Source organism: Synchiropus splendidus, chromosome 16 (genome assembly GCF_027744825.2).
Source record: "Synchiropus splendidus isolate RoL2022-P1 chromosome 16, RoL_Sspl_1.0, whole genome shotgun sequence".
NCBI classification, from domain to species: Eukaryota; Metazoa; Chordata; class Actinopteri; order Syngnathiformes; family Callionymidae; genus Synchiropus; species Synchiropus splendidus.
The window spans coordinates 6,967,701-6,983,231 of NC_071349.1; the positions used below are offsets into that span (position 1 = coordinate 6,967,701).

Consider the following 15,531-nt stretch of genomic DNA (forward strand, 5'->3'; position numbering starts at 1 on the left):
TACTTTTCCTGACCCACCCCTCTCTTCCTTCCTTCTGTCCTGGATCTCAACGCTTTGAAAAGGGGATGAGTCACTTTACAGATATTCAGTCAAGACATCTTTCATATTATACTGCCTATTCAAGCGGAGCTCCTAGGGTGATGGTGGAGAAGTACAGACATTAATTCCTGACGCACAGATGTTTTGAGAATTTTATTATTACCTCTGCCGTCTTCAATGTGGTTGGTTTGTCTGTTTGTGTTCAAAATACCTTGAAAAGTGATGGGGAATTTGGATTATATTTTCACAAAATAAAAAGGGACAAGGAACAAATTCAGTTTTGAGAGTGATCTGGATCACTGTCTAGATTTTTTTTGAGACTTTGTCATCTCCCCGATTGTGTTTGGGGTGGACTAAAGCTGCTTGGTGGAGGTCTGCAGCCTTTTAGTGCTTTTATTATTGAGATTAAGCTAAGGATGGTCATATGGTTTGGACACTAAGAGGAGAGACAGAACAAAGTGTAGAACCTTGTTTTGTTGATGTCACAGACTGTGTTGGACTTTATATTGGGGGTGAGTGTGAACAACGGCGGGATCTCTGACTGGGGGTTATGAATCACACTTCACTTCATGTTGACAAAAATAGTGTCAAATTTTCCCAGCACATGGTGTGAAATCCCAGCGCGGGATTGCTTCTAAAGTGTTGAGGAGAACCCTGAACAGAAAGAACAAGCAGATATTTGTACTTTTGCATCGGTTCACGATGAGGTGCTGAAGATAAGATAAATAGAAGATAAATCTGTAGCTGCTGTTGTGTGGTGTTGGTTTTCTTTAGGTGAACATAGTCAGAAGAACAGAAGAAGTTTGAACAACATAGCACTGTGGGAAACCGTGATTTCTGTAAATTATTTACATTTATGAAGTGCTGTTGTTTGTTTATTCAACCCGAACCATCAAACAAAAAAACAACTTCTTACTTTTTTTGTTGTTACTACAACATTTATTTCATGGTGCAAAGCGATGAGAAGACCTCATCTTCTCTGATTCCATATCTCATCACAAATGTGTGTTGAAGACTATTCTTCCTCTGGTGATACGCACTCTACCTGCCAGTGTTGCCACCAGTCTTATCTGTCAGCCTTGCTGTGTTCAGTAGACACTAGCTCTGTGTGTTCACATCCACTGATCTGGCCTTGTGCCCCGCGAATGGAGAGGAAGACAAAGAAGCAGAGGATTTCACATTACTTTTAGACAAAACAAGCTTTCAGAACCACCATGAGTCGTCCTTTCAGTCTTTGTTGCTGCATCACTGTGCTGGAGGTTTGTCTCAGACAGAAGTGGACGCATGTGAACTTTTGTTGTGATTTTATAAATAGACTATTGAGCGTACAAACCACAACAACAATCCCTGTGTGCTCCGTCGTGATGTCATTGCGTTGCCGTTTGTTTGGCAAGTGTCCGACAAGAACACATGCAGCAGTGACACAGTTTTTGCTGACAAGTGCTGCCAATGTCAGGTTTGTGTCTGGAGGTGACAGATTCTTTCAAACAAAGACATTGCTGCTGAGGAATGTGGCGTCTCTCGTGCCTCTGCAGGTCCAAAGGTCTCTCCTGCCTCTGCATGCCAATGACAATAGTTGAGGCACGCAGTCACTTTTGGATTCCTCACTCTTACGTTAATCCATTTTCTGTTCTGTTTTTTTTGCCCTGTGCCTTTTCTTTATGATCAACCACACCAAGAGAGTTTTGGTTTACGATTTCATTAGAGACCAACAGGAATGAGTTTTGAATGTAATCTAATGCTAAAGCTGATGTAACATTAGCATGTAAACACACTGTGCTACAGTAACAACCTGAAATCACAATACTGTCTACCATTTATTTTCGATTCACGTTATCATGCTTCTTCATTATTAGCATGACAATGTTTTGAAAACTACCTTGACAAGACTGCTGAGAAGCATGACAAGCGTTTATTCGCAGGGCCATTTTTCCACATTGGTTCTGCTTTCAAAACTAATGTTAAAATTAAATTTGACTGACCAGAGTGATGCAGTGAGTCAAATAAAAAACAGCACAAGTGTTGACTTCTTTATGATATTTGTCTCTCCCTCCAGGAATGTGTGGCGGAGTAATTGATCCCCTGCATGCAGCTGCCTGAAGAGTCAATCACTGAGCATGGACGTGGAAGACTTCCCTCCCCCGCCTCCTGAAAGTAAAGTCAACAAAACGCTGACCTCTACCCACTGTCTCGAAGAATGTTTTCAGTTTTAGAGTTGAGCAGCACCATCATGGCCGGTTAGCTCAGTTGGTTAGAGCGTGGTGCTAATAACGCCAAGGTCGCGGGTTCGATCCCCGTACGGGCCACTACTTTTGCTGGTGTTCCACAGCTGGAAATTGCAGACATCCCCTTTTCTTGAACCTCTCATGTTACCCTGTCAGCCAGTCCTATCACTTCCTAGAGAGTGCACAAGGTTAGGTTGTGGGAGTACACAAAATAGATTCCACAGCCTGTCTCTGCTTCTCCGGAGTGCGTGGGCTGATGAAGGAGGGAATGCATTGTGCTGCTCAGGATTCCAGACAGTGTTGCTCAGTTTTGCTCTGAATGATCATACTTGAGGAGGAATATTTTACTTTTACGCGCTGGCACTGATTTGATGGTGCAGTTGAAGGACCATAAGCATAAACAAGGAAGTGAAATATATTTGTATCCTAGAATTGGGTATTGAGTTATACCCAATGTGGAACTACTGGAAAGTTTAGCAGGCTGTCTGTGGATTGGTGTGCACACTTGCTCCGTTAAATAAAGGTCAATAGTCTTGTTAATTAGCCTGCAAACCCTCACAGCCAACTATCAACGGCCTCATCTGACCCTGTGAGCAGATGCATGTATCGAGCAGCCAGTTGTGCCTCGACATCTGGCCAGTTCCAGTTTCATCAGGCAACAGCGAGGAGCTGGTGTTGTGTTGGACCGTTGCCTCTAAAACAAGATACTTCCTGCTGCATTGCTGTGGCACAGTATTGCTAATGTATAGCGTTTACTAATTATGGTGTACAAAAAATAAATCAATCACAGTCACCGGCCGGTTAGCTCAGTTGGTTAGAGCGTGGTGCTAATAACGCCAAGGTCGCGGGTTCGATCCCCGTACGGGCCACTCTTTTGATTGGATGCTTGTGTTCCGACAGCATGTGAGTGTACCTCGTGGTGTCAGACTGATCCACAAATGGGGGCTTTTGTTCCAAACCATTCAAGTTTGTCAGCAGAGACAAGCAGCTGACTGACCATCAACTGGTTTCAGTGGTTGGGGAGAAGATCTCGTATTTATTGGTTGTAACAAAAACCTGCCCCAACTGTGGCCCTTTGAGGTTTGACCCTCCTTATTTATGTACTGGATGACAACTTCACCATCACGGCAGCCTTGATCTTCATCTGGACTGTGCCTGCCTGCGCTCTGCCATCTTGGGATTTGTCAATATCTAACGTCTAAGTCAAACAAGTGAAAACCAGGCCGTGCGAGGATCACTTGTCTGTCATGAAAGACCAAAGTTGACAATGAAAGATGCTTATTGCAAGATAACTACACTAGGTTTTTTTTAGACATTAGAGGCACGAAGACCACACGAATACAAGTTGGAGCCACAGAGAGTAATTAAGCTAAGACCTCCAAATGTCATGTCTTTACTTTTATCCTGAGAAGTTCTCCAATATTTTTGTGGCACACACACAGAACCGCAGGAACTAAGTGAGAAAGCTGAATAGGCTGTCTACCAATTTGAGGCTAGTTTTGCAGACATCCAATCTATTTTGGATGCTAATTCATGGTTATAAAAGATAAAAATAGAAATAATGTGCATCATTCATATTAGCACTACTGCCTTGACTATCTGTGTTTTGATGGGCCACTCTGATGTTATTTGACAGTTCCCACATCCTTTATTTCCAAACAGGTGGAAAAAGAGCGATAACATCTCTGTCTCTGCTCTGATCTCTGCACCTCTCCTAAACCATTTACTTTGTGGTGCAGATGGACAGGGGTCAGCGTGTTGACCCACAGCATTAGTCACGGTCTGACAGCCAGACTACAGGGTGGAACTGCTACCTGTCAGAGCCTGAGGGAGTTGCACCGGCGATTAAGAGTCTGTGTCCACTGCTGTGAGGGACTTCAAAGCTTTGCATTTTAGTTTGTGGGAGGTGTTTTGTTTGGACTGACTGGTTTTAAACTTTGGATGCATGGCAGCTTCACACACTTTGGACCGAGAATGGTATTTAAGGGATCACTACGCAGTATAACATAATCATGTCATTAAATATTTCTTTTCTTGACTCTTTTTATGACATTTATTGATGTTCTTTGTTCATGTTTTTTTTTCATGAATTATGTAGTTTGCGTTGCTTTATACCTCAGTGTTCATGTTGTGCATTCTTAGTCTACTCTACATCAGTCATCAGAGTAATATGTGTTATGCATCTTTTTCTCCTGATAGATTATTTTGTCCCTCCTTTTATTACTTATAAAAATGTGAGTGGCATTATTTTATCCTCTATAGGCTACAAATTCAGTGACTTTCTCTGGCTTTTTAAAACAAAATGAGAAAATAAATGAATAAATACATAAAACAATACAATTTAAAACATGATTTTAAAATGAGAACGTTGTGTAATTATTATATTCAATTGTTTGTATTTTTTGTGTTGAAAGAGTAATTAATTTACTGATCTCAGTAATGACCATGATGTCGCTTGTGACATGTAGTGGTTTCGATTTTACTCCGTGGCTCCTGGAATGCAAGCATTCTGGAAAGCCATGATAAACTCTCAGTGTTGAACTTTATGAAGAATGAATGAGGGTCCTCAGATCAGCTCTTTGTGAGCTGAATGAAAAAATACATTGTCTAGTCTGGTTCTCTAAAGGTTTCTGCCTTACATACCCATGTTGTTGTTCAGCTCCAATATCCAAAGTGAAAGGACGTTCACTGCCCCAACAGGCCGTGCAAGTGTCATGCTAGCATTGGCTCTTGTGTTTTCTTTAGGAACACTGTCAGGATATGAGTGAAATGCTCCAAACTGTGAACTAATATATTCAAGCTGTGACAACTCATGCTACTCATGAGGAATCTGCGGTATGCTTGCATCGGAAGTCGCGATGATTTGATAAAGACACACTTTAATTTACTGCAAAATAAGTGACTCAGTGTGTTGAGCAGTTAACATAGATGGATATCATGCTGTTCTGAGTACTATTCATCAGGTTTGTAATTACCCACAAACCCGACTTGTGATTTAGTGGAGTGGATAAGGGCTTCCCCACTGACCTAATTGCAGCGTGGAAGCTGGAAGAAAACATTTCTGGTTCTCGCCCTCTCTGCTGCTGAGTGATGCCTTTGAGCACTGCGGCGCAGATGCTTCTTTTTCAGTCAGAATGTTGAGCAGCTGATGTGCTGTTTTTAGTCTGAACCTTCAAGAAAACACACTGAAGACCCCACCCCTTAATTATAAGTTTGTTTGCGGCTTGGTTCAAACTTTCACAGCCCTGGAGGATTCGAGCCGCCACCCACAGTAGATACGTCTCTGATGTAGTTTTGAAATTGAGATTAGGGAGGATTTTTACAGCTTTTTAAGAAGCAGTTTGCTGGTAAGACTGCAGCATTTCATGTACAAGTGTGTGTCTGTACTGGCCTTGTTCTCTCCCTCATGTTGTCTTGTGAGTGTGAAAACATTTACAGAACAAAATCTGAACTTTAGATTTAGCAGTGAGTTTCATGACTTCCATAATAAGTGACACTAGTGCGTGTCCAGCCTCTGTGACAAATGACATCAGAAGAAGAATAGTTGCCCGTGGCCATCTGAACAGTTGTGATTACATAATGACTGGGCGGTGTACAGACTGGATACAGACAGATAGGCAAGAGTTTTAGAGGCGGGTGAGACCTGACTTCATGAGCAACAAGCCACTTTTGTCGACCCAAATGTGTCCCACACACTATTATATTTGCATCACTCCATCAACATTACTGCCTCAAATCTGAATACACGTCTGTCTTTTCAGTGCTGGCAGATGAGCTCGACGACGAAGACGAGGGCGAAGCCTTTGACTTTGATGACAGTGAGGATGACATTGCACAGGCCGACCACCCACCCCCAACTCCACCAGCTCCCTGCTCGCCCATCTGCACAGATAACAGTGAACATCTCGCCAGCGTGGATCCACCGCAGCCTTTGTCTGCATGTGACACAGCTGCGTCAGGAGAAGATTCCAAACACACGACAGCAGGTCAAGAAACAACAGCAGGGGAGGGGACGTCTGCTGTGGAGGAGATGGATTTACCACCCCCTCCCCCTCCTCTTAGAGATGATATGGTGACAGGGCAAACAGGTTTGTAGCTTTAAGTGTGTGACATCTGATTGTTGTTTCCAGGTGTTAACTTCTCTAACAAACAGATGTCTCTGGAGTTATACTAAGAGAAAGTTGCTCTTCAGTGCTGTGGTTTGTATGAAAGTGTTATTACACACAAGTTAAATATGCAAAGAATATTAAGAAATAGAGGGTTCACTGAGAAAGGGATTTATTTTCAAACTCTCTTTGCAAGATTTGCTGTTCTTATCACACAATGCGTCTCTCATCTTTGACAGCCTGGTGCCGAGATATTCTGGGTCTTATCACCGTCGCTTGAGCAGCAGTGGGTGGATTTACATCCACGTTTGTTTATTTCAAAGCCCAAAATCTGTTCTTGTCTTTTTAGTGATGCTAAAACAGACACATAAAAGAAGCATGTTCATGTGACAGCTGTTGAATCATGCAAATTTGCAACTATAGCTTGAACAAAAAGCAATCTCTCCCTGGGGATGAATCAGGTGAAGTAATCTTTGGTGGCGAATAAACTTTAGCTCACACATTCTATAATAGCTAATGAAGTATCAACAATTCGTTTTTACTCTACAGTAGAAAATATTTAGAACTTTAATTATGATTTAACTCAATTATATGCAGGATATATACAGGGTTTTTCTGACTGATTTAGATAAAAGTAACAGATAACAACTTCTTGTATTATTGAATTTACATAAGGCCAATTTCCTTTATTTAAGTAGAAATGTCTCATAAAAGATAGCAACATAGCATAGCTGAATATTTGAATGGCAGTGAAAAGTGTCTAGCTGGTTTCACTCACAGAAACTGCATGAAAATAATGTTTTGTTTTGGGTTTTTTTTAATGTGTCATCTCTCACCAGTGACTCAGGACTCAGCCAGCAACGGGACACTTTCTTCAGAGAGTGTATCTATGAACCCTTCCCAAAACAAAGTCAACCCCTACTCTGTGATCGACATCTCGCCACTGAAGTTGGAGCAGTTGGAGCAGCAGTTCAGACCCTCTGGCTCCACCTCCTCGCCGTCAGACTGTAAAAGCCAAGAAGCCGAGCCACAGGATGCCCCCACCCGCTCTGCTGGCATCACTTCTGGATACTCTGTGCCAGTGCCATGCGGCTACGCCACCCCATCTGGTGTGCCGCTGATCACGCCAGCGTACACCACACCTGTCATCATTCGACACTTTTCCATGGATGAAGAAGGTACAGTCCAGTCAGCAGATGTTCCTGACTCAATCGTGTCCTTAACACTATTTATCCTTATCTCCTAAGTTTAGCAAATATTCCCCTCAAAGTCCATGTGCCGACTCTTCTTAACATCTGTTTCCTCCTCGCCCGAAAAGCAAAGCCACAAGGAAATGGGGACTAAATTTAGCCCTTCCCAAAGCTGCGTGCTGGCTGTGAAGGCTTTCCGGTTTCCTTAAACTAGTGTGTAAGCTCGGTCCAGACTGCAGAATCTGATACATTGTAATTATCTCTCAAAGGTCACTGCACACAACCCAACTTGACCCTGCACTTTTGTTCACATTCATTCCCAAACACAATGCACCACACAACTTAAGATTCAAATTCGAGTTGCACAGACATTTTTAGTACTGTTTTTAAATTTATTTTAATTTGTGTTTATTGTGATGTGTGGTCTGTTTCAATATTTAGGAAACAGTTCGTTTGATTCTGAATACTAATATATCTTTGGATGAATGATAGTCCGCCCACTAGAGGGCAGTAGAGATACTCAACAACTTGATAAATAATTATAAATAAGTAATACAACTTTATTTTATTATTTATTTTCAGAACGCTTCTATACATGTTTTGCTTCTTGTTTTTTCCCCATTAAACAGCAATTAAATTTGAATGAACATATAACTTATAAGTACAGCAGCAAAGTTGTGCCAATATTCTTTATTATTAATAGATATGTATGATGCTATAAGTGGTATTTTCATGTTTTTGTCTCCTTTAACAGTCACTGTAGTTGGAACTGGGAACACATCTGCTGACAGGTGAGCATTTATTTTTCACATGTCCTACGAAGATGGTTTCCCATTGTAGCACTGATTATTTGTCAACATTAATTTGAGTTGTGTTTCTCCACGGTCAGTGTCTTCAGTGAAGAATATCCTCCAATAAAAGAGGAGGACGCGTTGGCAAAGTGGGCTGCAGATCCAGCTAACACGGCATGGATGGAAAGTAAGGGACACACAAATCACTCTTGTAAGATAGCGTTTTTGTGAACTCACCAAAGCGCACATTGTCTGACTTCATGTGGCAATCTTTGTTAAACCCCAGACTTCTGACTCTTCCCGGATTTCCTTCCCTATTCTATTGCAGAAGCAAGCCCTAGTGCGCCTTTTGTGATTGCTCATTGCTTTACGTGAGACAAATTCTTAGTTTGTCCTCTAATTTCAGATCCGGATGATGTAATTTATGATGATGTCCCAAGAGAAAATTCAGACTCCAACACTGGTAAGAGGTTTCTTTCTTTTTGTAAAGCTCTGAGTGTCCAGCTTTGATAAGTGAGGAGGAGACAGTCGCGACTCTGCTGACAAGAGGACGTGAGGAAGCAGCAGGGATGCAGATTTTGACTTAAGATTGATTAGAACAGAAAGGAGGTGAGAGGAGGAGAAGAGGCTGTGGAGAGCTTATGTAAGTGAGTCTCGTTCTCACCAAAACTTGTTGAGTAGATCAGTATTACACCTCTATTTTTGTTAATATTCTTGGCTGTGATTGGGCTTTTCAAATCATGTCAAACACAATTTAAAGTAGTATGTGGATGTTGACTCAGCAGCTCTTAGTCTTAATGATAAAACTGCCAAACAGAAAAGTAAGAATACAAGCTGTTGGTATTGTAATGCTGTAGAGTGGTTGGATAAAAGGATGCAGCGCTCTCTCTCAGAATGAAAGAGGGAAGACAGCAAGAAGATGTCACTTCCCCTTGAATTTAAAGAAAGAAGAAGTGGACCGACTTTTGCTTTCACTGTGCTATTCTTTAAACATTGTGTGTGCAGGTTGGCAAATATAAATTCAGTCATATTGGTTCAGTGTTTATCTCAACTGGTTAAGCATTAAACATGATTCTATTTCCTTCAAAAACTCTGTTTTTAGTTTCTTATACAACTCAAATGGTTGTCTAGTCTGGTTCTCCAAAGGTTTCTGGCTGTGATTCAAAGCCATTGTACAGGAACATTGCAAATACTGCAACAACCCATTGCTTTCATTGATGACAGAACCGGATGAGATGATCTACGATGACGTGGAGCTTGGGGAGGAGGGCGGCTGCAACAGCTCCCTCGACAACGGCTGGAGTTCCAGCGAGTTTGAGAGCTACGATGAGGCCAGTGACGGAGAAGGCCACTCTGAGAACGGGCTGCCTCACGCCTTCATGAGAGGAAAACCATCACAGACAAAGACTCATGTGAGCTTTTAGACCCTCTAAGACTAGCAGAACTTTGACTGTAGCATCTAGTCCTGGCACTGATGAGGCAGTGGGATCTATTTGAACACTTCTGAATAAGAGATACAGGCCGTAGGAAGTTCTTTGTAGCATTTACATTTATACCTTTTAGCTAATGTATAAGAGACGTAATATTTTTTGAGCTTCTAGGAGTTAACTGTGGAAGCAGATGATAACCACTGATACCTGTTTGCTTCTGTTCAGCTCTCTCAAGATCTGACACGCTTGAAAGAACACTATGAGAGAAAGATGAAAGATCTAATGGCAAACACGGTGGGCACAGTAGAGCTGCAGCAGCTCAAACAGAAACACGAGCAGAAGGTAACTGCCCGGGGCCATTCACCATGTCCGCCTGCTCTAGACCTAGTAGTCCTTGTTTTCCGTGTGGTTTCATTCTCTGACTCCGAACAGTCATCCTGCCCTAATGCGACTGATCTGTGGTGATGGTTATGGATTTCTCTGGTGGTGGTCTTGGTTTGCCTGTCAGCATCCACCTGTCTTCATGTTGAGGTTGTAAAGCAAAAAAAGGTGCTCACCCTCAACTAGATGTGCCACACTCACTACTGCTGCACTGAGATCAGACCATGAAAACCAAGAGCCTCTTTGTAGGCACTGGTGTGTCTGTTTTACAGTGACCACCAACCTGGTACTGACCACTGCTTCACAGAATTGTGCAAGTGCTCATCATGTTTCCCTGATGGTTGATGCTTAGCTTTCTCATACAGTAGGATCGCAGAGATGGAAATTTGTTTCAGTATGATTCTAAAGAGATTCTGTCTTTCTACAGATGCAGAAGCTGGTGAAGGCAGCAAAAGACGGGACTAAAGATGGTCTTGAAAAGACCAAAGCTGCTGTGAAGAAGGGACGCTCCTTCATTAAGACCAAGTCGTTCTGCAACGGTTTGTACAACACAACGAATCATTTACAAAGTAAATGAATAAAGGTTAAGTGGCTCATTTTGGACTGTTCCTGCTGGTTAATTTTACAGAGCGGAAGTCAACTTCTTATGAGGACGAAGAGTCTGAGGTCTTTATTGAGGTGGACTGTTTCAATGTTGAACCCGTTCTGAGTCCAACACCAGGCGGCTTATCCCAGCAACAAGTAACTAGTGACCCATTTCTTGTAATTGATATCAGAGCCTTGTAAATGTATGTCTCTATGTTCCTCAGATGGTGAGGCGGTGCATTTTAGGATCCATTCTGGAGAGCGAGAAGAACTACCTTGACGCCCTACAGCGGATATTGGAGGTGTGCAAGGTCACAGCAGATGTTCTTGAACCTGCCTGAAGTAATTTCAATTCATTTTATCCGCTCCATCAGCAATATGAAAAGCCCCTGTCCCAGATTGAGCCGCGGCTACTGAGCGACAGGAAACTGAAGATGACCTTCTACCGTGTGCGTGAGATCCTGCAGTGCCACTTCCTTTTCCAGATTGCCCTGGCAAGCCGTGTGGCAGAGTGGGACGGCCTGGAGATGATTGGAGACGTGTTTGTAGCATCAGTGAGTGCCCTTGATGTTTAATTTCCCTTTTTCATTTTGACATCTGGGGCGTCTGTCAAGCATTGTTTTCATGTTATAACAATTATACCTCAGGTGAAGTAACAAGAACCGAGATTACATGTTCATGTTCTATACTCTTGTCTTCTTAACTGTGTTATACTTAGTAATTTCTGGAAGTCTGAGTTTAATTCATCTTGGGTTTGGCTCAGTTCTCCAAGTCTATGGTGCTGGATGCCTACAGCGAGTATGTCAACAACTTCAGTACGGCAATGACAGTTTTGAGGAAGACCTGTGCGTCCAAACCTGGTTTCCTTGAGTTCTTGAAGGTAAGACTCAGCTAGTTCTTGTTGCCCATCAATCGTTCATAACTCTCCTCGGTAAAAAATACTTGTTGTACGACTCACCTCATAATTGGACTGATCAGTTTCATATGATAATGCTAAATATCTGTACATTGTTTTCAAGGATGTGGGATAAATGAATAATGGTATATTAATAAAGTACATGTAGGACAACGATTTTGGGTAGAAGAAAGCCACAGTGTCTACTTTGTACTGTACTCATTTAGTGAAGTAAGAAAATGCTCCTGTTTTGCTGACTGATGTGTTTCCGTCGTTGTAGTATACATTGACAAGTGGATCTTTTTTATCTCCAGCATCGTCAGGAGACCAGCAATGACCGAATGACCCTTTATGGACTCATGATGAAGCCGATCCAGAGGTTTCCTCAGTTTATTCTACTCCTCCAGGTAAGAAGAAACAAGTCATTTCGTTGCCTGATCGTGGTTTCGCCAGCAGAGGGAGTCTGGTACACAGGAACCCAGCCAATGTTCAATCCAATCAGATATCATATGTTGTTACAGCTTCTCCTGGAATTTTCAATAAACCAGCTGCAGGCTTGGTTGCCAGTGTGAGTCTCTAACCTGTAAGTTGTTTACTTCAAACTCAGGACATGTTGAAGAACACCCCAGTTGGTCACCCAGACCGACTACCGCTACAAATGGCTTTGACTGAGTTGGAGACGCTTGCAGAGAAGCTCAATGAAAAGAAAAGGGAAGCTGACCAGCGCTGTGAAATACGCCACATCTCAAAGGCCATGAATGAACGCTACCTCAACAAGGTCTGGTAATGAGTTTCCTGAGACGCTGTATTCTAAATGTTACAGTGATAACATGTCCCATCGATAGGGTCCTTAAAAGTGTGTCCATTAAACTTGGCGTGAAGTGCAACAACATGACGTTCTATAGTATCTTTGTGTCATTATGTATTCACCAGGAGTGATAAGGATTAGTGGACAGCCACAGCAATGTGCGTTCTACTGCAGACACAAGTCTCTGAGCTCTTGGATGTTTCTGACTCCAGCTCCTGAGCAACGGCAGCCGCTACCTGATCCGCTCAGACGACATGGTGGAGACAGTCTACAGTGACCGAGGGGAGATCATCAAGACGAAAGAGCGTCGGCTCTTCCTGCTCAATGATGTCCTCATGTGTGCCACGCCCAACACCCGGTGAGTCGTGTCGTCGTCTCCTCCGTAATTATTTTAATCCAAGAACCTCATTCGAATCACAGGACACATGAGATTTTGAACATTTTATCTAAGTATCCCACAAAACGTCATTTTGGACCAAACAAAAATATACAAAACTGTAGGATTTAAAATGGAGTTTTAGCTTTTTATTGTTATCTAAAGTGTAATAATGGTGCTCATGTAGCTGGAAGCTCTTCTGGGAATTAGAATTATCGGAGACTCAGGAGGAATTTAAGATAAAGAATTTGTTGAGAAACCACAAGCACACCACTAGAGGTCACTGGATTGACATGAGACAATTCTGTATTACACTTGCTTTCATTTAAGAGTGTAATTTAACAAAAAATATTGTGTAATATTTGCTTTATTGCAGGCATGTGTGACAGTTCAGATGTTAATGAGTTGAACCTTATCTCTATTCCTCTAATAACTCTCCGTCGTGCAGATGCCATGATGGAAGTGGCAGCCTCAGTGGCAGCGCTCCTGTGGACCAGCGGTTCCTCCTGAAGTGGAGTGTCCCTCTCAATTTTGTGGAAGTCTTGGAATTTGGCTCCAGTGAGGACATGGCAGACAGCAACCGCTACCCAGCGCCACACTCTGGCGAGAAGGTGGTCATCAACGCCAAACCAAGTAAGCCCCACAGCTTCTATAGATCACTTGAGACAACACATGAAGATGCAGTTTCTCTGTTAAGAAAACTACTCAATAGAGACTAAGCTTGGGATAAATCTGTGTGTACTGTCAGATTTATTTTGGGGTAAAATAGTGTGTGTATGTGTGCGTATCTGAAGTTGTATAGCTGTACCTCTGGGCACCTGTGGAAACACACCTCCGTGTAGGGACCTTTTTCCAATCCCCACAACGATTTGAGGATTAAAACTTCAGTAACAATATAAGTGGGTCAATAGAATTGAATTTAATCTTGGTCTAAGTCCTGGTGAAGTTTAACCATTTGTTTTTGGATGGTTAGGTTTAGGGTGGGAGGCTTCATTGAAACTAAGTGAAATCTCTCCACAAAAAATAATAAAATATGACGTGTGTGTGTAGACGTGCGTGCCTTTGAGTTCTGAGCAGCCTTACAAATATGTATTCAAATATTTGATATAAATAAAAAATATGAATAAATTAATTAATTGCCAATCCAAATATTAAAGGTGCCGCACCATGGATCGTATTCCTATTCTTGAAAAGGTCAATAGGTCAAAGAGTTAAGGTTCTCGAAAACCTTCTGGTGCTGGATTATATAAGGAAGTGAGGAGAGTTTGATCCTGGTTTAATGAACAAACAGTTGACGTCACCCAGAGGTGTGTTTCACATCCATCGAGTGTGAGATGTGTATTTGCCTGTGGTTTATTACTCTAATGATTTCATTTTTTCCGCTCCCGTCTTTTCAGCCACTGCAATGTGGTCAGCAACTTTTTCCTCTCCAGATCTCTGTGTCAATCTCTCCCCGCTTTGTCAAAGGTTCTGTGTGCTCAGGCTGAGGTCAGTGGAGCAAGTGCTCAGTCGCCAATGGAAATGGACAGGAATGACTGCTGCAGAATTACTCTCTGCACTGTGTTTCTCCTCGCGTTTTCAGGTTTACAATAGCCTTAACTGGTCCCATGGATCCTTAGCGCTATGTATCGTTTAAGATGATACTTCATGGGTTTCTTACTCTGGCTCTTACGCTATTTTTTCAGCAACAAAAAGGCACAAGAAACAGCTGAACAAAAGCTGTAGTTTTTGGCTCCTGTAATCACAGTGACACCAGTGTGGAAGCTGCTTTTTAACACCCCCTTCTGATGTCAAGGTCCCTGACTGGTGAAGTCCAAATCAATATACATTGCATTTCATTGTTGTCAGTCCATGAATACACAAGTGGAAAAGGAGGATTCTTAACATCTGGATGAACCTGATCTCCGCCTCAGTTCAAGCTTTGTCAGTGTTAGTTCACGACACTTCCAGCCCAGAGGGGAGCCAGATGGTTCTGGCTGTGTTGTTGAGAAGGATACTTATCTGGGATCGCTTTTATAAACGCCTTTGTTTGTCAAGCCAAATATCATTTCAGACATAAAAAGTCCATCTGTATAAAGCCAAAAATGCTTCAGAAAAAGGCTTTAAAAAATAAAATATATATGGCCAATAATAAAACTTTTTAGAACGTATACCGTAATTTCCGGACTATAAGCCGCTACTTTTTTCTCGCGGTCTGAACCCTGCGGCTTATAAAACGATGCGGCTAATATATTGATTTTTACAGGGATATTCCAATCAATCGGCCACCGATTATGAAAGGCTGAACTGGTTGTGATCTGTGAATGCCGACCACTGCCTGTCATTGCTGGTCACAAAATCCGGTCACATGTGACAGCAGCCGTTCTGATGAGGCACCGCCCGCGGTTTGTGATGCGTCTGCTCCTCCCTCCCGACTCGCCACTCGCCACTCGCTTGGCAACGGCGTGTCTAATGCGGAAGCTTTTTTCAGTCTGTCATGTCAAGTTTGCATCCTGCAGCACATGCACGTTAAAGGGCGTCAACGCCACGAATTCAATATGATATTTAAAACACCAGCACTTGACGGAGCACAGAGAGTTTTCTGGTGCTCATGAAAGTGAAACTGCAGGAACCAGCGGTCACTCGCGACACTCGCCGGTCTGAGCGTGACGTTCAGAACGCGAAGCATATTGCCCGAGAAATAATCATTAATTTCACCGCGCCAG

The 15,531-nt window shown here is 42.5% G+C and overlaps 1 protein-coding gene and 2 non-coding genes across 4 annotated transcripts in view; all 3 read left to right on the top strand.

Annotated features, from left to right (window-relative positions):
• Positions 1 to 15,531, top strand: part of arhgef10 (Rho guanine nucleotide exchange factor (GEF) 10) — a 43,174-nt gene that overhangs the window by 3,411 nt on the left and 24,232 nt on the right. Inside the window, exons 2-18 of one of the 2 annotated variants that reach the window (XM_053845658.1) lie at positions 2,096 to 2,193; positions 6,026 to 6,352; positions 7,210 to 7,548; positions 8,315 to 8,351; positions 8,450 to 8,538; positions 8,758 to 8,814; positions 9,576 to 9,763; positions 10,007 to 10,123; positions 10,590 to 10,701; positions 10,791 to 10,903; positions 10,972 to 11,049; positions 11,122 to 11,301; positions 11,511 to 11,627; positions 11,957 to 12,049; positions 12,250 to 12,420; positions 12,663 to 12,808; positions 13,275 to 13,459. In XM_053845658.1, coding sequence (XP_053701633.1) covers positions 2,157 to 2,193; positions 6,026 to 6,352; positions 7,210 to 7,548; positions 8,315 to 8,351; positions 8,450 to 8,538; positions 8,758 to 8,814; positions 9,576 to 9,763; positions 10,007 to 10,123; positions 10,590 to 10,701; positions 10,791 to 10,903; positions 10,972 to 11,049; positions 11,122 to 11,301; positions 11,511 to 11,627; positions 11,957 to 12,049; positions 12,250 to 12,420; positions 12,663 to 12,808; positions 13,275 to 13,459 — 2,386 coding nt within the window. In that variant the 5' untranslated portion in view covers positions 2,096 to 2,156. The remainder of the gene's footprint in view (positions 1 to 2,095; positions 2,194 to 6,025; positions 6,353 to 7,209; positions 7,549 to 8,314; positions 8,352 to 8,449; positions 8,539 to 8,757; positions 8,815 to 9,575; positions 9,764 to 10,006; positions 10,124 to 10,589; positions 10,702 to 10,790; positions 10,904 to 10,971; positions 11,050 to 11,121; positions 11,302 to 11,510; positions 11,628 to 11,956; positions 12,050 to 12,249; positions 12,421 to 12,662; positions 12,809 to 13,274; positions 13,460 to 15,531) is intronic. The other variant, XM_053845659.1, reaches the window with a different exon arrangement.
• On the top strand, positions 2,272 to 2,345 carry trnai-aau (transfer RNA isoleucine (anticodon AAU)). Its single transcript has one exon. It is a non-coding gene; the product is annotated as a tRNA-Ile (tRNA).
• trnai-aau (transfer RNA isoleucine (anticodon AAU)) lies at positions 3,060 to 3,133 on the top strand. Its single transcript has one exon. It is a non-coding gene; the product is annotated as a tRNA-Ile (tRNA).